A 26,138-nucleotide genomic window follows, 5' to 3' on the forward strand; every position below is an offset into this window, starting at 1 on the left:
TAAAACTCTTATATTTAGTCGACTAAAAGATTTCAGATGACTAAAATAAGACTAAAACTAAATGGTGTGTTATTCAAAAAACTGAGACTAAATCAGAATTTGCTGCCAAAATTAACACTGGTTCCAGCCAATAACCGACAAGAGGGATTTGGGGGTGGGGGTTGGGGGGTTCATGACTGTTTCAGAAAGAACGGAAGGGAGGGGGAGGGGACGGGATGAGGAGGAGGGAGGGGCGAGCTAGCCTCCTTTTTGTTTGACAATACTTCGGACGTCAACAAGAAGTGACGTCACCCATCATCGCTTAGAGCACCTTTTTTAAAAAGTCTTACATTTGCTCAAGTATTGTGTTCTAGGTCTTAAATCATTTTACACAGGTCTTTAATTTCTCAACGTCCATGCAACGCTACCTCTAATGCTCTTTTTGTTATTGTTCTGTGGTGTCTTTCGCTAGTCCAAATATAATTTTGCTGTATCACGACTAAAAATGAGACCAACATGCAATTTATATCGCAGCCAGCAATCAGCTCTCGTGTCATTGGTGTGAGTCTCTTTCGGATTGTACCACAGACATAAAAGATTTTTTTATTATTATGAATTTAGGGCTTAGTTGATGTTGTAATTAAGGTCTTAAATTTCATTCATAATGGTCTTTAAAAAGTCTTAAATGTGACTTGGTGAAACCTGCAGAAACCCTGGTACACCTGCTCATTGATGCTTATATCTAATCAGCCAATCATGTGGCAGCAACTCAATGCATAAGTGTCAAAATTCTCTGATTCCAGCTTCTTAAATGTGAATATTTTCTAGTTTCTTCATTCCTCTGTGACAGTAAACTGAATATCTTTGAGTTGTGGACAAGCAAGACATTAGAGAACGTCATCTTGGGCTTTTGGAAAACACTGATCGACATTTTTCACCATTTTCTGACATTTTATAGACCAAACAACTAATCGATTAATCAAGAAAATCATCGACAGATTAATCAACAATGGAAATAATCGTTAGCTGCAGCCCTAGTTTAGACCAAACATCAGAATGGGGTTTAATGTGATCTAAGTGACTTTGACCGTGGATTGATTGTTGGTGTCAGACGAGGTGGATTAATTAATTCGGAAACTGCTGGTCTACTCAAACCACCCTGCTTCATTAGATTAGCGTGGATCCATCCTGTCTGTGTCATCGGTTCGTGCTGGTGGTCTAATGGTTTGGGGGATATTTTCTTGGCACACATCAAGTCTCTTAATACAAATCCAGCATGGTTGAAAAGCCACAGCCTTGTTGCTTGCCTTGTGCATCCCTATATGGCCACAGTCTACCCATCTTCTAATGGCCATAACGCACCATGTCACAAAGCACACATCATCTTAAGCTGATTCCCCCCAACATGACAGTGACTCCAGGGTTCTCTAACGGGCTCCACAGTCACCAGATCTCAATCTAATAGATCATATTTAGGATGTGGTGGAGCGAGAGATTCACAGCATGAATGTGTAGCCGACAAATCCGCAGCAACTCTGTGATGCTATCATGTCAACATGGAGCAGTATCTCTAACAAATGTTTCCAGCACCTTTTCAGATGCAGGCCACAATATCAGTTAGATTTAGATAAAGGTCAAGGTAATCATGTAGTTATGACATTACGTGTTAAGAGTCCATTTGACAGTCAGCAGGAGAGTACGAACAAAGCGAACATATACAATTATCTGCCTTCCTCTCTCCACAGGTACTCAGTGGTGGGTTTTATTGATAAGAACAAAGACACGCTGTTCCAGGATTTCAAGAGACTGCTGTATAACAGGTGACACACACACACACACACACACACACACACACACACACACACACACAGAGTGATACACACTGCTTCAATCACCTCTACAGGCTGTACTCACTGTATTTCTTGCTGCACTTTACATGACACCCCTCACCAAAGAACAGCACAGGACTTAACTAACAACTAATCTCTCAGCTGGCTTATATCCTCGAGTTTTTAGCTCTGCTGAATATAAACATGAAGTCGAGTAATCTCTGACCTGTCTAATGTGCATTTTATAATACTCTTTACTCGGGTCAAAAGCATGATTTTGGATAGCAGCCAAAAATGTTTTAACGTGGGTGCTAATGGACTAATGGAAACAGCTTTTTGGGGTTTGGTGTTGTATCCAGAGTCTACATTACAATAAGTACAAGGTAGTAGTCATTCAGATGTTAAAATAAAATAAATCATCTGTGCTCTTGCTTATTATAATATTTGGACATGAAAACTTGCAACAAACCTCTTTCATGATGAATGTTGGATGGCCAAAAACACTGAATTTGGGCTGTGATTATGTGTTTTTTTTCCCAGTTTTTTTTCAGTAGCCATTTAAGTGTTGTAATCTCTACTTGTACAATTCTACCTTTCTTGTTTCCAGTTCTAACCCAGTTCTGAAGGCAATGTGGCCTGAGGGCAAACTGAGCATCACTGAGGTCACCAAACGACCACTAACCGCTGCAACGCTCTTCAAAAACTCCATGATCTTGTTGGTGGAGAACCTGGCCTGCAAGGTGACGAGTCAGGACGAAGAAAAAAAAGATTTGATAAACATTACATCCAGGACTATAAACAAATTCTTGTTTACCCATATCAAATTCTGAAATAGCGTTCCTGCAGCCCACACAGTCTAGCATGTTGAATTGAGATTAAATGCATGTTCAGTAGTTGTTAACCCACTGTTGCCCTCTGTAGGAACCCTACTACGTTCGCTGCATCAAGCCCAACGATGTCAAGTCCCCTCTACTCTTCGAGCAGGAGCGCTGTCGCCACCAGGTGGAGTACCTCGGGCTGCTGGAGAACGTCAGAGTGCGGCGTGCCGGCTTCGCCTACAGACAGACATACCCTCGCTTCCTACAGAGGTACCCACAACGTAGTAATCACTCACAATCAGCCACATGTCAAAACTACCGTTACAAAATCACCAGAGCACATTGTGACATCTTCACAGTCCTTGTTTCATCCAAGACAATAGTTTAAAACCCCAAAAGAATCAAATTACTTACAAAAAAAAGCTGCAAATCCTCACATTTGAGAAGTTCAATTCAGGAAATGTTTGACATTTTTCGTTGAAAAATAGCCTTGTTTTTTCACAACTTGAAAGAAACTGCACTTTTGGAACTTGGTATTAAAACTACAACCGATCAGGTCAATTAAACGTAGTTATTGCTACTGGTCAGTCCTGCAGTAGATTATTTTAGTTCAGTGGATTAAGTCAGGCCTTTGAAAAAAACTACCCAAGTTATAGTCATATTTCATAATGTTAGGGAGTTGTGATTTGAAGATTACATGTTTGCTTACGGGACTAGCTTTAAAATCTGGGTAGAAGAAGATATCGTATAACACATCACACACACTCTGGACAAACATGCTGAAGCCCTGAAGCTGTCCACTGGGCAGCCATGAAGGATAATACATGACAGTTCCTAACTGTAGGCTGTAAATATTTGTTGTGTAACCGTAGTCAGCTCACATCTAATCTAATCTTGCAGCTAATCATTTACATCTCCAGCAGCCATCACAAAATAACCCCCTCATCATCATCATCATCATCATCATCATCATCGTTATCAGCATCTTGTGTTTACTGTAGTTTTATCAGTTTCCTCCTTGCATAATTATTTAGCTTGATTAAAAGCAGGCTGGAGTGTAATTACAGAGAGGCATTGTTGTGAAACATTTTAATTTGCTGCAAATATTATTTTTAATTTTTAAAGTAGCAAACACCCTCATCAATGACCTGAGTTAGTAGCTGATGTGTTATTCATATAGAAGCTCTAACACCTGAAATTACAAGTCCATTTAGTGTCCAATAAACACCAATTTGCTTGCAAGCGGAGGACTGATAATAGGACCAAAGTTGATATTTAATGGAGTTCATATTTGTTTATTATTGTGACATTTCACAGACTTAATTGATTAATGAAAATAATCATCAGTTGCAGCCCTAAATATCTCTAATCCTGTCCATATGAAGTCTCGCACACAAGATCTTTCATAAGAATGTTTATGACTCGGCCGAGGCTCATATCGAAGACAGACAGAAGAGAAAGGGTCAGGGCTAGACTTTAGAGACTAGCAATGGACAGGCGTGGATCCTTGGAGTCTCAAAGGTCACCTCGTGTTTCTCTGTGGAGGACGAGTGGGAGTGATGCAACGACCCTGGTGTCACTGCACACACCCAGAGAGCTTCACTCACTCACATGCTGTGCCCATTGTGTAACAGATGAGCTCTTAAGGTTTTAATTTGTTTTCTTAATGATGCTTTTGGTTACAAGCCCCTACATTACCAAATATCTCTCTAGAATTTGATACAAATAGCATAATAAAAATCATTAGATTGTTCGTTAACACTTTACTTGAAGGTATCTACATAAGAGTGACACAACACTGTCATGAACACAGGAACCCTAACTCTAACCCTAACCCTAACTTGTCATGACAAAAACCGAATGACACTTAATGACAGAAGCGTTATGTCATAAATGTTTATGACTTGTTTATAATGTCTATGACACATTCATGACAGTGTCATGTCACTCTTATGTAGATACGTTCAAGTAAAGTGTAACCGAATGGTCTTTCATAATGGTCCAAAAAACACAATTGTAGAAACCATGATGGTGGACGGAGGATTAGCTAATGAGTCTTTTGCATAACAAGTCATCCGACTCTGTCACTCCGATCACCCCTCACTGATGTATTTGGACTTGGCCTTACATCACAGCCTTGGCAGTGGGTCGGCTGTGAAATGACGGGATACAGTCTGTTAACAAGCACTGGGATCTTTGGATCTTAGAGGACATGCTGTCATGAAATAGCCTCACAAACAGGATTATTTCAAGTTGTAGTGTTCTGCTATGGTCTGTAGTTTTCAACATGTAAATTCATTGTAATTTAACTAGGGCTGCATCTAACAATTATTTTCAATGTCCATTAAACTGTTGATTATTTTCATTATTAATTGATTAAATGTCAATCAGTGTTTTCCGAAGCCAAGATGACGTCCTCAAATGTCTTGTTTTGTCCACAACTCAAAATATTCAGTTTACTGTCATAGAGGAGTGACGAAACTAGAAAATATTCACATTTTAACAAGCTGGAATCAGAGAATCTTTTTTTTCTATACAAAATGACTTAAACCAAATTAATCAATATTGATTGAATATAGAGATGGTCCGATACCATTTTTTGCTTCCCGATACCGATTCCGATACCTGAACTTGTGTATCGGCCGATACCGAGTACTGATCCGATACCAGTGTGTCATATATTTTATTATGTTTTAACAGCTGTATACTACTATCCCTGTATGGATGATATGATGTATAACCGCTGTATACTACTATCCCTGTATGGATGTGATATGATTTCTATCTTTGTTGTCGGTCTGGCTCAAGTTAAACTCTTTGTGAAACATGAACAATGAACGCCCCAAAACTTTCTTTTATTATCCAGTTTGACAATCAGTTATAACGGAAAAACAACATAAATAAACTACTTTAACGTAGATTTTCTTTAGGGCTTTATTACGTGGTATCGGATCGGTGTATAAACTCCAGTACTTCCCGATACCAGCGTTTTAGGCAGTATCGGAGCCGATACGATACTGGTATCGGTATCGGAACATCTCTAATTGAATAGTTGACAACTAATCAATTCATCTCTAAATTGAACACTCACCTTTTAGCAAATACACTATTTTGATCCAGTAGCAGTGATGGCTTGTCAAATCCACACACATTGCAAGAACCTTGCTTTGTTAAACGAATACAGGAAGGAATGTTATTGTGTGACAGCAGCACAACCTGTTTCAGGACAAACTCAGCTCCATTAAGCCGTGCATAATGTTAGTTTACAATACGCATTCCTAAATTCATCAGTTCATGATTGAAATTAGTCTCAATGTTATGACTCTGTTAACAGGTTTCCACAGGTCTTAAAAAAAACATAAGGTGGATGGTTGAGAAAAATAATATAAGGTCTCATATGTCAGTCCAATTATAGCACTGAAAAGACTCCATAGAGCGTAATTTGACCCCTTACCTCCTGTGCTGGGCTGTAGGTGCACTATACAGTAATTAAACCATTTTTTCATGTGTTATATGATATCCATGGCACCATGCCATGGGCAATGTATCACGCTGTCTTGGTAATTAAGAAGATCTATACAGCACTATACATCCTAGGGCCCACTTTGTTCCTCCTTCAGATATAATATGATATTTCCCTAGCCAAATGAAGAAAACCTGCCATTATAAACAAGCACAAAGGAAACGCATACATTATTCAATCAGAGAATCTAAGAAAATCAGTCTGGATTTTTCAAGGTGTACTGTATCAGTATGATTTCTTCAACAATGACAATGTTTGTGTTGTTCATTTTGTATTAACCTCATAAAAAGTAATCATATGTAAGTAATACCAATACTGAGAGTCTGCAGCCATGCTAGCAGCTCTGTAAGGTAAATGCAAATGTACAGCTGAGGCTGATGGGGATGTCATTAGTTTTGCAGGAATTTGGTTGTAAACCAAAATGTTGGACAAATAGATAATTTTACCTGATGATGGCGCTAGATGAAAAGTGTAGGGATCACCAAAGTTATTACAATTAATCCCGAGGAGGACATGAATGTGTTTACCAGATTTATGTCGAGACATTTCACTAAAAAAAAAAGAAATGTTTACCTCATGATGGTGGCCCATGAGAAGAAAAGTCAGAAGATCACCAAAGTCGGTAGGACTCCTCATCTGGGGACCATAAGTGTCTGTATAACATTTCATGGCAATTCCATAGCCATAGTCACATTGCTAGCATCGATATGTTTTTGGTCTATTTGCAGAGTGGTAACAAGTTATTTGTGTGCAGAAAGTAAAAGTCGCTGGGTCCATATACATGCATCCAATGATATGACCACTTTGCTCCCTCCTACAGATACAAGATGATCTCAGAGTTTACGTGGCCAAACCATGACTTGCCATCAGACAAAGATGCAGTGAAGAGGCTCATGCAGGGGTGTGGATTTGACCATGACGTGGCCTATGGAAAAACCAAGGTCTTCATCCGCACACCACGTACCCTCTTCAGCCTGGAGGAGCAGCGAGTAGAAATGGTCCAGAGAATTGTCCTCTTCCTCCAAAAGGTGAGAGTCTGACCACCTCATAGTAGCTTATGAGCTCAAGATACTGCACACGACAGCTTGGAACTGCAAATTACTGATGTAATATTGCTCTGAGCCCATGGGAAGTTCATAATTTGTGAAATGTGTACTGCATTTTACAAATGTACATGGTAAATCTATTAAGAAGCCACTGCGTTATAAAAAGTCTTCCTTTATTTAATCATGGTTTTCCTCTCCCTGATTTTGCCTTAAACTTAAACCAGTGAACCAACTTAACATCCTTTTTTCAGTGTTCTCATAGAAATTCACCGGCCCTTGTTCTGCATATCAATAACCTTGGAGACAAGAAATACTCTACTCAAATTTTTATTCTAGTTCTACAAGCGCTGAGGTATTTCTGGAGCTGCATTGATGGGCGTTGGAATCGTATATCTCTCAGGGTGAATGTCTCTGCCTCTTCTTCTTCTCTCTCTGTCTGAGTTTTCACCCACGCAGCTCTTATAAAGTTGTGAGTGGATGCAGATTTATAATTTAGGATGTTTCCTAGTTTTGGGCAGCAACACAAATGCTCCTGTGTGTCCTTTACATTATCATTGAACCAAATCTATTTGTTTTTGATTTGCTGGTCATAAAGTAACCCCTCTGACTTAAACCATTTGTCCGAGGACTGTAAATATGATGAGAATAGATAACAGGGGAAAGTTTTCTGTCAGTTATGGTTAGATTACCCATGTGGGTGTACAGCAGGATTGTGTTTTAGCATAATTCAGGTCGAAGTATGATGAAATCAATGCTTTTTTACAGACACTTTCATCCAAAGTGACTTACAATAAGCACATTCAACCTTTTGTAGGAACAAAAAACTGTATTTACTCACTATTTGTTGTAGCTCTTCTCAGGCTCTCCAAGGCTTAAATGTATTGATAAAAAGATTTGAATAAAATGTATCGTCCGGCTGTCTGTACATTGTTTTGGTTTAGTAACTCAAACGTCCTGTGTAACAAAACAGCAAGATTCTGAAAGTATGAATTTTAGCATACTTGGCAGCATGGTGGCCCAATGTTTAGCACTGTGGCCTCACAGCAGGAAGGTTCTGGGTCCGAATCCAGGTCGTTCCGGGCCTCTCTGTGTGGAGTTTGTATCTTCTCCCCATGTTTACGTGGGTTTCCTCCGCGGTGTTCCTGTTTCCCCCACAATCAAAAAAACATGTACTAGGTTCTCCAGTCAGTGCCCTTGATCGAGGCACTGGCTCAGATCTGGAGTTGGTCCCCGGGCGCTGTAAATGGCTGCACACTGCTCCCTTGAGGGATTGATTAAATGCACAGAATGAATTTCACTACATGTATATGTATGTGACAATAAAGTATCTTTACCTTTACCTTAGATGCATTCCGGCCACTGAATGAATAATGCTGATCTGAAATGATCTTGACGTTGGCCTTAATTAGCAAAATCTTCTTTCAACAGTCTGTTACCTTTGTTGCACCCCTCTCGCTCTCTCTTCCTGTATTTTCTGTTTGTATCTCTGTCTCTCTCAAATGGATTCCAAAAAGCATCTTTAAAACAAAGCAAAATCAACACAAAGTGTGCTAGTAAGGTGTTGTTCCATCATAAGCCTCCAGCACAGCTTCAGTGCTCCTTGATTCTTCAAATCTGTTGAACTCTACTGGAGGGATGAACACCATTCTTTCAAAAGATTTCCCCTTGGAGAGCGATTCACATCATTTTATTTAACTCCTCGTGCCCCGTGTGAAAGTATCTGCATTAACTATGTTGCTCCACTCCTATTCAGGTTTTATCCTTTAATTTCTCACTCATTTATAGATGATTTTAAAATATGTATCATTCATATTGGCAGTTTTGTTTGATACTGATATTGCTCTGTGACCAGTGTATCTTTGGCTGGACTTGTTTTAAAAGATCGGCTATGTGTATTGATCACTGTTTGTGTGTCTCTGAAATCAGTAGTTAGTTAGTTAATAATTTGTCAGTGATACGATGACACCTTCAGGCGAGAATGTCAGTATCTTGGTGTGATAATGGTGCAAGCGTTGACATGCCTATGCGTCAGAGCGGCATGCAGCCAGAACATTGTCGCATGGATAGATTGGTTTTTGAACGTGGTGTACTGCTGCCTGGCTGTCAGATTTAAGATGCACCATGTAAAATGGCATCTCTGACTGACAGGCAGGTTGCTCAAAAAACACCAACATCTGTGCACACTCAGAATCCAGATGATGCTGACCCTGAAGCACTAAATCCTACACCTGGGAACTATGTGATTGACACTTGCATATAACACTGTCATTAGATTAGAATCCAGTTTGCAGATTCCTCCACATGGTGTTGCTTTCATGTCTACCTTTCTCAGGGAGTATCTCCAAGCTCTCAGACATGAAAGGGTTTTCCAGCCAAATTAACTCCTTTAGTGGATGGATTGGTTGACCTTTGTATTGATCAGAGTGACCCCTTTGCGGGCTCTTCCCACAGACATACCAGACGACTTCTCCCTAAGGAGAACCCTATCTAGTATCTCCCAGGTTAAGCTGGCTTCGATAAAAAAGGGAAAGCCCAGAGGAATATCCACCAAAACAAACATCACAGAGGTGTTGGAGGAAGCGTATTTAATCTTGCCCTCTGTCAATGTTAAGGCTGGGCATGCAGCAGTATGTGCTTCACACATGTATGCTCACTTATGCCATAATATGCACTCACTGACACACCAAATGAAATAGTGGTGTGAGAGCAGCATTGACTCCTATCTCTCTTGCTGTTACTCAAGCAAACATCCAAGCCCGAGTCTGATCTGCTGCGCCAAGCAATCCCCTTATCAGCACCTGGCACACCACACAGCCTTGTGCCAGTCGGGGGCCGCAGTGCCAGGACTGTCAGCCTGTGACTGAGGCTTAGACACACTCCTTGTCACTCCATTTGCCTCATGGATTTATAATAATACCACTTAGTTTGCCCCTTCAAATGACTGAAAAACACAATTTGTGAATCTGCACACTTCCCTAAAAACAGGTTGAGTGGCCCCTTGTAGTGCCACTGCCTGTCCAAATTGGAAGAACATTGTGTCTCATTTTACCCCTCTAAATTACCATAACCTCTTCTCCTTTCCTTTGAGGATGGGGGAGTGTTTGGAGAAAAGAATTGGGGCTGGAGGTGAGGAGGAGGCTCCTTCACAGCTCCATTTTAATCCTGCTGTTCTCTCCATCCTTCAATCCATCTTCATGTGCTCTTACTCACCTCATCTCTCCACTCTTGTTATGCTACAGCCCCTCAACCTGCCCGGCCTGAAATGTATTGCAATCAAGGCCTGGTGCATTACCGGTGATAGCTCTACATCTTCCTGTATGCAACCCTGCATCGACGACACTGAAATATCTGCCTTGCTTGTACAGACCAATCTAAATCATTGCCACTTTAAGAATTGGCAACTGGATGAAAGGATCACAATGCAGCATAAATACAGATATTATACATAGGCCACCCCCCCACCTTCCTTCTTTGTTAAATGAATATTTCATAGATTCAAGCTCAGCCATCCACATCACAATAACTGTCGGCGCTTGTCAGAGCAGCGACGATGACGAGAAGAGAGACTCCCCCCTCGTGTGTGTTCTGAGCCACCGCCTTAATTGCTTTCCAAAGCTTTACATAGTCTCCGTGTGGCAGTAGGTTTATCAGACATGGCGAGTGTGGTGTCTTGGGTAGTCAGCTTTCACAGCGAGGCCACGAGGGGCTCGTCTGGGCAAGAGCTAAATGAAAATGTCTTTAAAGGATAAAGAACCATATATATATATATTATTTTAGTATTGTTTCCCAGTGGATAACTCCCGTCTTGAGGTAATAAATTGTCCAGTAATGACTAAAAACAATTGTTTTTGGAAAATCTGACTGACCAAGGGAGTAATCTGTGGATAGCTCTGTGCAGCCCTCTTGTGAATAGCAGGCTTCTTAGTGCAAGAATAGCACTGTCTCCTCTCTGCTTAACTGTCCAGAACTGATCTCTCTCCTGCTAGACCTCAGCAGAAACATGATCTCTAATCCTCTGATCCCCTTCTGAACCTGCAAAGTGTTTTAAGTTATCATCCAAAGCTATCACCTCCACAAAAACTTCACCGGGTGAGAGCACTGCAGCAGATCAAAGGAGGATGGTTTAACTTTTTTGTAACAATCATGCTGCTGGATTTTAAAGAGAGGAAATGCCTCTGTTATGTGGAAACTGACATTTTTTTTCTGTCTCCTACTGTGTCGTCCCTTTGCTATATTCTTCTTATGATTCTCTACTCTGCTATTCTTCGGTGATCAATATTCAAAGAAAAGCCATTTCAGAATAATTTCGTAATGGCTATAGAGTCGACTGAATCTGTGCTTTCTTTCAACGCTGTAGTCTAAATAATATCCTGCAGTACACAACACCAAACTCTGAAAGACTGTAACCATGGGTCTTTCTCCATGGCAACTGATGTGGGGCTCACAGCTTTTTTTTCTTAGATTTTGCTTCCACTTGTCACACAAAAACCTTTTAATTTAATAATATTCAAAGTTCATATTTGTTTGTATATTTGTATGTGACAAGATGATGATGATGATGATGAGGCCACATACAATAATGTTTTAAACATTTTAATTAATTAATGGAGGAAGAAAGAATTTATATTTTATACATATATAAAAACATATTGACAATTCAAGGGTTGCAACTAACTATGATTAATCTGCTTATTATTTTCTCGATTTATTGTTTAGTCTATAAAATGTCAGAAAATAATAAAAACTTAGCATCGCATTTTTCCAATGTTTGTTTTGTCCAGCCAACAGTCAAAAACCCAAATAATAATGTATTATTGATTCAGATAGTTGTTTTACTATCATGAAATCCCAAAAAATACTCATATTTTAGGAGCTACAAATCTTGAGTTTGTTGGATTTTTGCTCAACAATTATTAAAGTTGCCCTGTGGAGATTTTCCTGCACAGTTTAAAATATTAAAGAAAACTTTGACTTGACTTTGCAAATATTTTATGGATTAAGGATGCAAAGTGCAATCTGGGCAGAAACTCTGAATGTAAACATTTAGCCCTTACATTTCTGTCTCTCTAGTAATCAATTAATCGACTGTTTCAGCTCTCGTGAGTTTTTACTGTAGATATTTAGGATTCTTAGTAATTGAGTAAAGAACACCAATGGAGTCCATTGTGTATAGATTGTATTGTACAGCACTAATGGTAATCTACAAACAAGCTGTGCAGATGTTTACAATGCACACATGAACATAACACTATGTGCAAGACCTTTACTGATGCTGTAATGATTAGCCGTCTTTCTTTTACTTCATGGTTGAAGTGGGTGGATCTAGTCTACTGTATCCATGCTTTACTTCCTCTAAGTTGATTTTATTTTGGTTTCTTCAAACATGTTTGAATAGTGTGTGTTACTTTTAAGCTTGTACTGCTGACCATCGGCAATATTCTTCCAATCTGTTTTGTCCAGTCCCATCTAATTGATGGATGGGCCATCCAGCGCTATTCCATTCAATCTTCAATACTGTCTCTCCTAATTAGACTGTATTGTTCAAGATCACTTGGAACACATTTGTCATATTGTTAGAGTGTTAGCCCGGAGCTAAGACTTTAAACTGATGTAATACTGGGAGTTATGATTAAAGAAATCAGTGTATCGTGGTGTTAGTGTAACTGGTGGGTGAGTGCTGCTCACCAAAGCACTTTATTGATTTATGATAATGACTGCTGGCCTGTGCCTTGGCCCAATGTCTCTCGATGACAGGCTGTGGCTAGAGCACATTGCGGCCTCACTAAATTGTGTCACACGCTCTTGATTTCGCCTCCCTCCACCCACTGTGTGCATCGAGCATGTCACTGGAAAACCAGCTCAATATCCCCAGAGGATGTGGAAACTCAGGCGTTGAGCAGCGGATTGCAGTCAAGTGCGTCAATCGTGCAGACCGGCCTATCTGTCTCTCCATGTCGGAATTTGGTCATGTTTTTTTTTCTTTCTCCCCCCTCTAGGGGATAACAAGGTGAAGGATTGTTTTTGTATTGGACCTTTCAAATTGCCAACACTGCAGTTCAGTTAATGGCCTTTTATAAGAGCTGCAGCTCCCAATACTTTAAGATTAAAGACATTCAGTCGCCAGTAATGGGTCCTCTCTGTGTTCTGCTCTGCTCAACATCCCAACCGAAACCTTCCAGCTCTCACCAGTTCCTGGCTCGTGTGATGTGTGAATGCTTTTACTCAGTGTGCATTACAAACCAGCTCTCTGAAAGCTCTGCCTAATTTACTGTAACACTCTGACTACAGTTTGAATTTAAATGAAAGTAACTCTTAACCTTCACAGAGACAACTAAGTCAGCTGCAGTCGGGGCCGGCAGTAATAATCCATTCATTCCTCCCACCGCTGTCACCCTGAACATGTGGGAGAGTCATCTCAGGGGTCGATTAGTGATGAATATGTACAAAAGTTGCTCCTCTTTTCTCACTCTCATCCATTATGTATTAGAGACAGACAGTGCAGCATGGAGGAAACAGAGGATTAGGTCGTCAACTGCCATTTTGCCAGAAAAGCACCTTTTGAGACCTAAAATAACGCAGGATTAGAGGAGCTATTTTTGTACCTGAATAGATGTTGGTTGCTTGGCATAGACAACTCGCAGACAATATACAATGTTTAGATATGAATACAGTCTGTGCTTTCTGTCTTTAAAGATGAAGCAAGGCAAAAACATAAAGGGTACATTAACATAGCATGAGCTAAGAAAAACAGCCCCGTTTTCAGCTGTAAGAGTGTATGTTTTAAGTTAATCAAATGCGTTTTTTAAATTCTTTATTTAGCTTTAGAAGTGGTTGAATTTCCTCAACCCATAAAGGAATGCTTAATCCTTCAGATTTTGGTTAAATAGAATTTGGAGATGCATGGTTTTCAGCAGATAGATGTGACAGAAAATACATACAGTAAGACACGCTTTCCATTACAAAGACTTGGACAAAGGATAGAGCAAAAGTACAATTGATATGAAGGACTGTGTACTTTCTAATCTGCCCTGCCGTTTCTGTCTTTTGTTGTTAATAGAGCAGTGGCAGTTAAAACTGTGCCTGTTGGGAAAAGGGCTGATTGCTTGGCCTCTGGTATTGCTGCTTGCAGCTTTCGTGAGAACCGCTCATCCAAACAACTTCACACTTAACACTGCGCTTCGTTGGGTCCTGAGCAATAAACCTGCCATGACATAGTTACGTCCCCTAGCAAAGCTATATATGCAGCATTTGCTAACGCCTAGGCTATATCTAGGAATAAAAACGTCCTTTCCAAACATTACATCGCTGGTTTGCTACAATGTAACATCTCTGGCTTTGTTTTCTTCATCTGTTTTTGAATTTTTTTGGAAAAGTCATGGAATTTTAAAATCAAATTTCCTAGGTCTGGAAAAGTCTTGGAAAAAAGGTTGCTGTGTAATTTTTCATACTAAAATAAATATTTGGAGTATAGTTTACAGTTCTGTTTGTGTTCAAGGTTCTGAATGGTCATGGAAATGATATAGGTCCTTGAACAGTCATGGAAAAGTTTAGAATATTCTTCCATAAAAATGTGTTGGAACCCTGCAGTATGCTCTTACTCTGTATCCGTTGACATCCTGGGCACAGATTTCTCAACTTTTTATTCTGATAGGGCTGACCTCCGGCTTCTTCAAAAGGCCGCCCTCTTCTCAGTTCAGAACTAATGCTGTGGTGAATCAGTGCTCTGAAGCAGATCATTCACTTATGACTCTCCAGTTGATGCTACGTTCCTTTAGTTAAAAAGTGACATTTAATATTAGGAAAATAATACCAGTAGTACAACTTAAACACACATTTGCAGCTGATATGGTTACAAAGTCATCATCTTGAAAGGACATGAATTAATCTGCTGCTTCATATTCCAGAGGTGCATGACTTATTTTCTTCTATGCAAATTATTACACCGCCAGTCTCATCAGGTGGAATCTGCCTCCTCCACAGTTTTATTATGCAAATGCAAGAAATCCTTTTTCTGTGCCGTCGGCCACCCCCACACTTTAAAAGATTAAATATTCATGATCTTCATCATTACTTTGCATTACATATTGAAGATATTCAGGAGTAAGACTCTCGGACGGTATTGCCTTAAATTTGTGACTGTTAATCTGTGACGCTAAATGCACTCTATCACTGATTATTTAAGATTTAGGTACAATGTAGTCAAATAAATGTATAAATAATTGAGGAGTTGTGTGAATGTGTGTCTTAGAAAGAAAGAAAAAGCATACAGTAAGAGGGGAGCATATGGTGGTGATTGTAGTGAGGGCGGATCAGGAGTTATGGTTCCCTTGGGTCCCACTTACATCTATAATTCATGTTTTAAGGGGTCTGATGGCCACTCAACCTATGTGTGGTTACAGGCAGGCTTGGGGGTCCTTATTTGAGTCTTAATCCATGTTATTCAAACACTACAAGCACTGACTTATAACAAATAAACATGTAACCATGTATAATGAATTCTAATGTTGAGTAATAAAACAATTTTTTTTGTATAATTAAGGAAATGGCAGTATGATGCATTGGAACACACATTTGTGTATTAGCTTCTACAGCAATATGCAGCTGTATTATTGCAACAATCTTTACTTTGATTTAGATTTTACTGCAGAGGTTGTACCTCTTTAGGGTCAGCTTTTTACCACAGCTGCATAAGAGCTTAAAATAGCCCGGTTAGGGGAGTATAGTCTACTAAATAAATGATTAAAATCTAGATACAGCAGGTCTAAACATCCCCTCATCCCTTCCTCCAGTGCTAAAAGGGGAACTCTAACTTCTCTCAGTTGTTATTATTAGCCAAGATGGGTCCTGGGACTTCAGCCTAATTCAGGCTGGGCCCAGATGTCTACCTGGATGTCCCTCTTTTTGGCCGGTAAACATCCGGTACCTTCCACTTTCTTTGGGTTGTAATTCTAAACTCCGGTGGATTTCTGAGGACTATGGTTAACTGCTCCTCAGATCTCTGCAGGGTAAATCCAGACAGCTAGCTAGACTATCTGTCCAATCTGAGTTCTCTGTTGCACGACTAAAACAACTTTTGAACGTACACATTCCACCAAAACAAGTTCCTTCCCATGGCTCCGCCCGGAGATTAGTGCCGCCAATGACAATTGTGATTGAAATGGCAATAAACCAGAGTACGTTTTTCTCCCATACCAGAATGCTGTGTGGACTAGCAAGACCCTCCTCCGCAACACTGTGGAGGAAGGTCTGGCAAAGCGACACTAGCCTAAACCTAACCAATCAAAACAACGAAGGCAACGAGTACTAGTCAGTCAGAGGCAGAGTAGGGCGGGACATTCCTTCACCATCCTAGGAAACGCAAATTGGTGTACAGTAATGTCCCGTTCTAATGTCGTGCATCATGGGAAATGTAGGATCCAGCGTTTCTAGAGTTTGACTGCTAAAAGTGATTGGTTTTGGCCAATTCTTTTTTTAAGGACCCGTGCAGCAGTTGTGTTCCAAGTGTTATCTACAGAGGCTTCATTAATTACAATACATTTTCATGATGCTGTCCTGTGTCTCCAGGTGTGGAGGGGCACCATAGCCAGAATGCGATATCGGCGGATGAGAGCGGCCCTCGTCATCCTGCGGGCCTACCGACGCTACAAGGTGAAATCTTACATCCGCGAGGTCAACCGGCGCTTCAAAAATGTCCGATCCATGAAGGACTACGGCAAGCATGTGAAATGGCCAACGCCCCCCAAAGTCCTGCGCAAGTTTGAAGAGGCACTCAGGAGCATCTATAACAGGTACTAACATATTTTAGATAACATTACTCTAACTTTAAATGTGACTGCTGTATATCTGCGGCCATTTCAAGATTCACAAGCTGCTATGTTTGTGCTAAGTTGGTCCTTTTACAGAGTAGGTTCAGGGTTAATTCTCTTCATTTCAAAAATGAAGTCAAACTGAAAAAAAAAACTACTCTTAATCATTTAATTTAAAACAGAGGCAGAGAATCAACCTTTTTAAGATAAAATGTTTTTTAAATTGCTTTCTTTTGAAGAAAATCACCTTCCTGAATTGACTGAACCGAAAGTGTATCTGAACGCAGGAGAGAACGCATGTCCTCGAGTGTTCTCTTACATCCAGACGAATCCGTTTGAAGCAACTTACACATGTTTCCTTCTGCCTTGGGCTCACACTGTGAATTGATTTTTCTTTCTTCATCAAAGACTCATCACCGCTTTTCATCCCAGTGTCTGCTTGTTTGCTTTTTTCTATTTGGCAAAGTCAGTACATAGCCTTCCTAGAGAATGATGTTGGCTGTCAGGCCGTGTGAGTGAAAGGCCAATAAGTACAGTACAGCTGGGGTTCTCTGCAGTCCTGCTATACCGCCCCACTGATCCAGGCCTGAAAGAAAGTCGATTTTCCTCTGCTCTTAGTTCTCTTTTTGTGTGTTTGTTTGATGTGTTTACCTCCAGGTGGTGGGCATGGACACTGATTAAAGGTCTCTCTCCAGAAGAGGCCCTGCAGGTGAGGGCCAAGGTAGCCAGCCTGGAGGCCCTGAAGGGCCAGAGGGCCGACTTGGGGCTACAGAGAGCCTGGGAAGGAAACTACCTGGTGAGTATGTGGGATGGCAGTGTGGGTGCATACTGGGTGTACTGTGTCTGCATTCCTTGAAATAAGTGGAGTGTTCTAAAAGGTTTTCTGTGTTTTTTGTGCCCGACAGAAGCGAGACAGCGCTGATACGGCTGCATCATTCACACTGGTTTCCAGCGAGCTGCAGCGAAAAGACAAATTCATGAGAGTTTTGTTCTCCTGCAACGTGCGCAAGGTAGTAAGAAGGCTTTAAGAGAATTTATCCACTCCTAACCACATGCACACACAGTCACAACATGCATCTGTCTGTGCAAACAAATAAACCCAACTGCTCGTGGTTTGTGCCATCCTTCTGCAGGGTGTTTAGATCTGTGTGTACAGCATGTGTGCTCTTATCCTGTGGGGTGACTAATGAGGAGCTTTGTGTTTCCCAGATCAACCGTTTCCACAAGGCGGAGGACCGGGCTGTGCTCATCACTGACCGCCACCTGTACAAGATGGACCCCCTGAAGCAGTACAAACCCATGAAAAGCATCCCCCTCTACAACGTATGGCACACTCTATTCCTCTCCAACAGCCTCCTTTATGACAAACACAGGGAGGCTCATTAGACACAGGTGTAATAGCATTTTAATGCAGATTTCCAAAGCGGTTTCATAAATTGGCCTAATAGAAGGACAGATCTTCGAAATGCAAATCCATAAAACACTTTCACATGTAACAGATCAGAATGAGAATGGCTTATGTAGAATTGCTTTTGAATTTAATTGAATTAAATGTTACACACTTCAAAATGAAACGCCACAAATCACATTACCTCAAGATAATGCAGTAAACAGCACAAGAGTCTTGTTTTAATGTATCTAAAGTGTAGCCTGAAATGAATTACAGCTAGCTGAGCTAACCAGCTGACGGCAGCTACAGTTAGCAGCAGTTAGCCTTAGCACTAACCACAAATCACTTTAGCAACGAGTAAAGCTTTCCGTCCATCAGGAAACTCCGTAAATCACGGCGTCAAGGCAGTGCTGCCGGAGGACATCGGACGGGAAAACAGGAAATGTTTTCTCCATAAAATATCATACAGTTTTACCAAAATCAGTGGTAGTATCGTAAAGCAGTACGCACTTATCTCAGGAGATTGTACCCGCTCGCCAAAGTTACACGTGCGAGAACAGGTGTTCACAGCGCACAGTGGGAATGACAGAGGCACCATTCTCCTAATTACAAATCAGAGTAGCATTATTTTTTTAAGATTATGTTTTTGGCCATTTTCAGCCTTTATTTTGACAGGACAGCTGAAGACATGAAAGGGAAGAGAAAGGGGGGAATGACATGCAGCAAAGGCCGCAGGTCGGAATCAAACCCGGGCCCGCTGCGTCAAGGAGCAAACCTCTAAATATGAGCGCCCACTCTACCAACTGAGCTATCCGGGCACCTGTAGCTGTTATTAAAGTAAAATAGTTACGCAATGTTGCTTGTAAAGACAAAAACGTACTACACGATAAGCAGCAGTGATTTAAACTCTATTCCAATTAACTATTTAATACGGATTATACTCCCTCCGACCAAGTTTTATTACAATGGCTGCCTCGTTATACAGAGACCATCGTGTATATCAGAAGAGAGCTCTCTATGCCTGCTTCATTAGAATAAACTGTATGAATTGCCTAGTTTCATTATTGAAGACCTAGTGCAGTAATAGGATTATTTTGAACATGTTTCTCATTAGTTTAAATGTATATACATGTAGAGTACTGTACATGTTGTGTTTAAAATGGACAGACTGGATAATAAAAATTGTGAATAAATATTTTAGATTAGAGGTTTCAGGAAAGCTGGTTTGAAAGTGGTTGAACAAATATCAGTTTTTTATATATATATGGAATAGCGTCTACAGTATATCAGTTTTAAAATCATGTTGTTGACAGGGAATCTCATTTCATTTTTTTTTATCTTGCAACAAATTAGCAATAATTAAAAGACGTACTGAAACAATTAGACTACAACTATTTAGATAATCAATTGACCATTAAGGTCATTTAACAAACAAAAATAGTAAATATTTGGTTTCTCAAGCTTCTCAAATGTCAGGATTTGTTTATTGGTTGTTTCATGTCACCTTATTTGGATATCTTTGGACTTCAGACTTACGTAATTTTAGTCAGACAAAACAACTAGACATTTTCTGACATGTTATTGGCCAAACAATTATTTGATTATGAAATATTCATGAGTTGCAGCCCTATTTGAGACTTTCTATCAGAAATGTTAATTTTATAAAGCAGTAAGATATACATGTTATGATATTCTTGCACTTCTAGTTGAATTTTTCATTCCTCCTGCATATCCTGCTGTATGTGAGAGCAGCTGCAGCAGAGGTGACAGTATTATCTCTGGTTTTCACATCTCACCAGCCTGTTATCCTGTGGCAACATGTCAATATGCAAAATATCTCATTCAGCTCTGCAATTGGCTGCTTTTAATTCATATTCACAATGTGATAGGCCCATTAAGGCTGCTACATGCACACAGCACATGAGGCTGTTTCCATTGTGTGTGTGTGTGTGTGTGTGTGTGTGTGTGTGTGTGTGTGTGTGTGTGTGTGTGTGTGTGTGTGTGTGTGTGTTGACTTCATGTTACTTGTTTTTTTTCACAAGCACAGGAAATTTCCTTTCTCGTTTTCTTGAATCTTCTTGCACAAATGTAATTTATTTCTTGATAAGAGGCTGCAGTTGTCATTTTGTTTTTAACCTTTTTTTTTGTATACCTGCTCAGAAAAAGACAGTTTGACGTTTAGGGGAAATATAATTAATCGCTGCAGCAAAGACTACAGGATGTCACCAAGTCTACCCATCCAGTAAATAGTTCAGCAAATAACCCCCCTGTAAAACCATAACTTATCGTCTTTACACTTTAGTTTTTGTACAGATTAAACAAACAGGATATAACGTGGTAACGAGTGAGTGATACTGTAGTCGGATTGTGTTAGCCGTTTCCCCCGGTTTCCAGTCTTAATGCTACGCTAAGCTAACCGTCTCCTGGCTATAGCTTCACATTTAACGGATATATGTGAGACTAGTATCGATCCTCTCACCTAACGCAAGTTTCAAGAACTTTAAGCACAACAAAATCGCATCAGCCGCAAATGTTGCATTGCATTAAGACTTAAAATAAGGCATGAATGAGATAAGAGATCATAAATATCAGCGATAACATTTCAGAATCTAAGCAATAAAAGTACAAAATGCAATATGAGTTATAATACAATAACGATAAAATAGTGTGCAAAGCAGCAGCAGCAAACATCCAGTAAAGTGCAGTATGACAGATATGGAGTTGTATGTAACTCTCAGCAAGCAGAAAGATGCATAGAATTCTCATACAAAAGTATTTAAATAACGGCCAAGTCTCATACTAGCTATGGGTGTGGCCAGTATAAACAAATGGGGTAAAAACTAGTGCTGTCAAACGATTAAAATATTTAAACGCGATTAATCACTTTAATGTCATAGTTAACTCACAATGAATCGCAATTAAAGGTGAGGGTGGTGTAATTTGTCTTAACACTCTTATGTCTTAACACTCAAACAGCCCTTTGAAGAGAAGATGACCAGCCAATGTGTCTTCACTCACTGATATTTCTGATTGTAACCAACACTCCTAGTAAGCTCTGAGATGATACATATTGCTCACCAGGTTTTTGCACCACTGACCTTGGAGGTGAGGCAGAAATGAGACAGGAAGTGAAGGTGTAATACATTAATCTCTGAGGTGGATATGCCCCCGTCGTCTGGTGAAATGAGTGAGATATGAGGCCGGTGTGCGGTGACAACTTTGACGAGACACCCCAGTGTTTAATCTGACAAAGTGACATGTGGGAATTAGAGAGCTTGGAGATGGACGCCTAAAGGCTGTATCGCTGCATCTGGAAGTGAAATGAGGATATGGAGTTGAGACAGATGGTGGCAGACAGAGAGCAGCATGAGTTTAGGAGATTCTTAGTTATTGTTCATTCAGAGAGGGTGAGTTACACACACACACACACACACACACACACACACACACTGAGTTGATAGATGAGGCTCAGTCCCATACACATAGCATATGGAGAGCCATCAGTGTTGTTAAAGAACAAGGCGGGCACAAAGTATGGTTTGCAGCTTTTACATATTGGCAGCGACTCAACAAGATTAGTTCAGTACAAACGCATTAAAACCAAAAGATATACTGAAGGGTAGAGACATTTACAGCTTTTGTAACCTCGCTTTTAAACCCTGAAACAAAAATGTTTGTGTCTGGTTTTTTTTATCATAAGAATTTGTTGTATTTTTAAAGGGGCTGTACTCGATATTCAGAACATTAATATAGCAGAAAACTACTGTTTGCTATGTAAAGATATAGTGGAGTAATGACGTCACACCCCCTCTGTGCGCGTTGTAATCCAAGCTTCTCTGTTCTTTATTTTGATAGTTGGCCACGCGTGCATGTTAGGGCCTTTTGTGTCTGTATCATAAGCCTAGGAGCTGTGTGGAGGTAATCCCTGACCACTTTTTTTGTATTTCAAGTACAGAACCTGTTAAAGTTGGTTATATTCTATATTTTTGTTATTTTCAACAAATCCCATTCAAACACTATACAGGGAAGTATTGTGAATTTATCAAAGCCTGATATATCTTCTTTCTCTGTGCCCTAGAGCTCCATTGTTGTCCAAAAACTATTAAAAACCCATCAATGAGCAACACTGTTGCACTGGGTGACATGTTCCTTCTTTACCATGAACACACACACACTGTAGTTTTTTTTACTCAATCCCACATCGATCTTAAATGTGCTGTAAATACGCACTAGAACAACAAATGTGGATTAATCAGCCACTGAAAATAGTTTAGTCCCCCACAAGTGCACTATTTCCTCCTGTTTGATTGATAAAAATTACAATGACCAACTTTTAATTTTTTTTATTTACATCTTCAGTAGGATGTAAATCTTTAAAAACACAATAGGTTTCATTTACTAAACAATTAAAAAAGTGTTTTGGTCTTTTCAAATTTGTTGACAATGAGATAAATATAGAAAATGGCCAGCCTTATCATTTAACAGCAGTCATCCTTTTAGTCCCCATCATATCACTGATTAGAACCACTGCCCTGCTGTATCTGTAACACCGGGCCTTTTTAAATGTCAAGCTGAGTGGGTGAGTGAAAACGAAGAAGTGCAAAGGCGGGTGAGAAGGAGGTTAGAGAGAAAGAGGGGCGAAGAGGAGGAGATAGAGTTGTAGGCCGAGAGCCACGGCAGCGTGACACGGAGCTATCGATCGGAGAAGGTCACACAGAGGGGGAAAGCAGTTAGCTCATTGTTGATTAGCACTGATAGGCTAACCCCATACTGTGTATTTACAGCTGCAGGGCAGCATGAAGGCTGATAGATGGCTAGTACTACAGAGAGGAGCCTACTACTGTGGATTTACACGCCAATTAATGCCTGTGCAGCAAAAGTGGGATAGTTACACTGTACGTCTTCTTTGTATAAAACAAATACTGATGAAGAAATGGTGAATTATCCATCATGTATCAGTGACTCATCTCACTGCTTTTCACCATCTTCTCGCGTTTCATTTTCTATTCCTGCCTCCACCCACCCCCCACCTCACCCCTCTCCCTATCTAGTACTGTCTTTCCCCTCTCTCCTCTGTCTCTCTCTCTCTCTCTCTCTCTCTCTCTCTCTCTCTCTCTCTCTCTCTCTCTGCTGCTGCTGCTCTCTTCCCGTTGTTGTCATGCCAACTTCCCGGGAGACAGCGTTGTCATGGATACCGAGCGGCAGGGCAGATCAGCTGATGTCTGGTGTCGGTCAGGCATGTGCACAAATCGGTCTCCTGTATGTGCACTCTTTTCCTTCCCTTTTTCCCAGCGAGGCTTGTTTGTGATCCCCAAGGCTCTCGTTCTCCTCGCTCTCTTCCTTGCCTTGTGTGTTTTAGTTTTTTCACATTCACCCGTTGATCTTTTCACTTAAATCAGTTTTTTTCCTCCACCTACCACCACCCACAGCTGCAGTGTGACCATATAGACTTTGTTTGTAAAGTACATTGTACATGTGCAGCCATGTAGTGGTATTCTTAGGGCCATGTTTTTTCATGCACTGGTCAATTTTTAGATTTTGGGCTATTTTGCTTCAATAACGTCTTCATAATTCTTTAAAAACTAGTGGAATAAAAAGAAAAAAATACATACATTTATGTCATTATTTTACTACAGTGTATATTTGTGTCTGTAGAATTCTCCAAAGGGTATAGTAGCTAAGGATTTGATTTGAAATAGTGTCTGTAAATAGTGGTTACCAATAAGAATTTATGGATTTTTAAAATCCATATCTTTAAAGGTTTTTTTCTCGTACTCTGAGCCAGAAATCCCCACACACAAACTTTCCAGTTTCATCTATATTCTGGAGGTTTTTACAGAGGGCTTTGTTCATATATCATCCAGAGCCTGATTTATATTACGTTAACCTTCAAAACATGGCAACATTTGATTTGTACTTTTGTTGAAAGTATTTTCTGATTCATGGATTGATAAAAAGAGTTGTCCAAAATTCTTTCCAAAAAACCTTTGACTCTAATATGTCAACAAATTAAAACAAGAATGAATTTTGAACCTGGCTTTATCCATTAGATTTCTGTTCTGGAAATGTATGCACATTAACACATTTAATAAGATAATGCATCATTTGCATATTTAGAATTTTCAGAAAATTTTATTTTCATATTTTTTTTTTTTTTATTAATGTCAGTAATCAACTGGGGAAGTTTCATGATGTTTGACCCTACCCCTCACCTGTAGTATCGTCTCTTTACCAGCTGGTAGAAAAAACCTGTGTTGGCTGTCTGTAAGAAGCTCCCAAATTATAAAGAAAAACACACAAGATCAGAATGAGAAGGTGACGAAGCATAAATGTGTTAATAAATTCATACATTTCAGAGGCAATTTGCAGGGCTATTGCTATTCTTTACTGTAAACATCACTAGTTTGCTCACTGGTGCCCTCATAGCCTCACAACACGACTGGCTGCACAGCGTAGCTCATTATATTCATTTAATCACAGAGCCCACACCCCCATCCGCTGCTTTTTCCCCCCTTTTATCTTTACAGGACTGTTGGGATGTGTTAGATAGCCAATAAGCTGTTCCCATAAGAATACACTGGGAGAACCTGCTGTTGTCCTCATGACAACCACAGAGCAGAGTGGATCAGACCAGAGAGCACTTTACAAAAACCATTGTGGTCCAGCCTGCACATTGTCAACTACACATTGTAAATGTGTTTTCTCACAAGTGCTTTTACCAAAATACACCCACTGGTGTTCCTGTTTGGGAACATGGCATTTATAAATGCAAATGAGACATTAGCAAACAATTTGGTGCAGTCCTCCTGAGTCAAACAGAAACTGGACTTGAAATTGTAATGTCCTCCTTGAGCTAGTCAGTGTGATTTAAAAAAGACATAACAGAGCTGTGAGATGCATAATATTCCAGCATTTTTTTTCAAACATATTTAGTAGTGAAAAAGAAAAAGGCTTCAAGTCAGTTTTGTCAGTATGTGAAAATCTGTGGTCGCTAATCCAAATGCTTGACCCTAGATTGAACTGCAAGTCCGTCAGTTTTAAAGCTTCAGCAACCAAATCATTCTGGCAGCGTCAGACATTTAGGACCAAATGTGATTGCTGCTTTGAACCTCATCTACAAGCCATCCAGAAAACACTGACTGATGCAGCATTTTAAGTGCAAATTTTAAAATATTTTTTTAAAAACGTGAGCCGAGCAGATGAACAACACAGGTTGATGACACATCTCTGTCAGCATTTCTTTACGATTTGCACCATAACTGGCTTCAACGAACTAACCCACTGATTATTTTAGTTAGTCGATTAATCATTTGGTCCAGAAAATGTCAGAAAATTCCCATCACAATTTTTAATTAAAGTCCAAGGTGATGTACTCAAATGCTTGTTTTGCCAAATGTATTCCGTTTACTATCACATAAGACAAATCAAAGCAGATGACTATATTGCACAATCTAACAAATTTGATATTGTGTAGTCGGACACAGATTGGGAAAAATATTTGATTAAACCCATCTCACTCAGTGTGCAATATCACTATTATCTCAGTGTGTAGGAGACTAGTTCTCAACACAAATGAACACAAAAAGGTTGGACTGCAGTAGTGAAATGTATCATTATCCTCAAGTTGTCTCAGATTGGTGTGAGTTGGCCACGCCAACACTTGAACAGATGGCTGGGCAGATAAATGCCTTGAACACATTTCTTATAGTAAAACTGATTTTGTGACAAATGAAGACAAAAAAAAGAC

At 40.0% G+C, this 26,138-nt stretch overlaps 1 protein-coding gene across 1 annotated transcript in view; it reads left to right on the forward strand.

Moving 5' to 3' along the window:
- The window catches only part of myo1d (myosin 1D), a 111,013-nt gene that overhangs the window by 54,562 nt on the left and 30,313 nt on the right, over window positions 1–26,138 (forward strand). The window contains exons 13-20 of the mRNA XM_078280017.1: window positions 1,725–1,799; window positions 2,416–2,548; window positions 2,730–2,896; window positions 6,970–7,177; window positions 16,760–16,983; window positions 17,659–17,797; window positions 17,907–18,011; window positions 18,211–18,324. Coding sequence (XP_078136143.1) covers window positions 1,725–1,799; window positions 2,416–2,548; window positions 2,730–2,896; window positions 6,970–7,177; window positions 16,760–16,983; window positions 17,659–17,797; window positions 17,907–18,011; window positions 18,211–18,324 — 1,165 coding nt within the window. The remainder of the gene's footprint in view (window positions 1–1,724; window positions 1,800–2,415; window positions 2,549–2,729; window positions 2,897–6,969; window positions 7,178–16,759; window positions 16,984–17,658; window positions 17,798–17,906; window positions 18,012–18,210; window positions 18,325–26,138) is intronic.

Source organism: Sander vitreus, chromosome 21 (assembly GCF_031162955.1).
Source record: "Sander vitreus isolate 19-12246 chromosome 21, sanVit1, whole genome shotgun sequence".
Classification (NCBI taxonomy): Eukaryota; Metazoa; Chordata; class Actinopteri; order Perciformes; family Percidae; genus Sander; species Sander vitreus.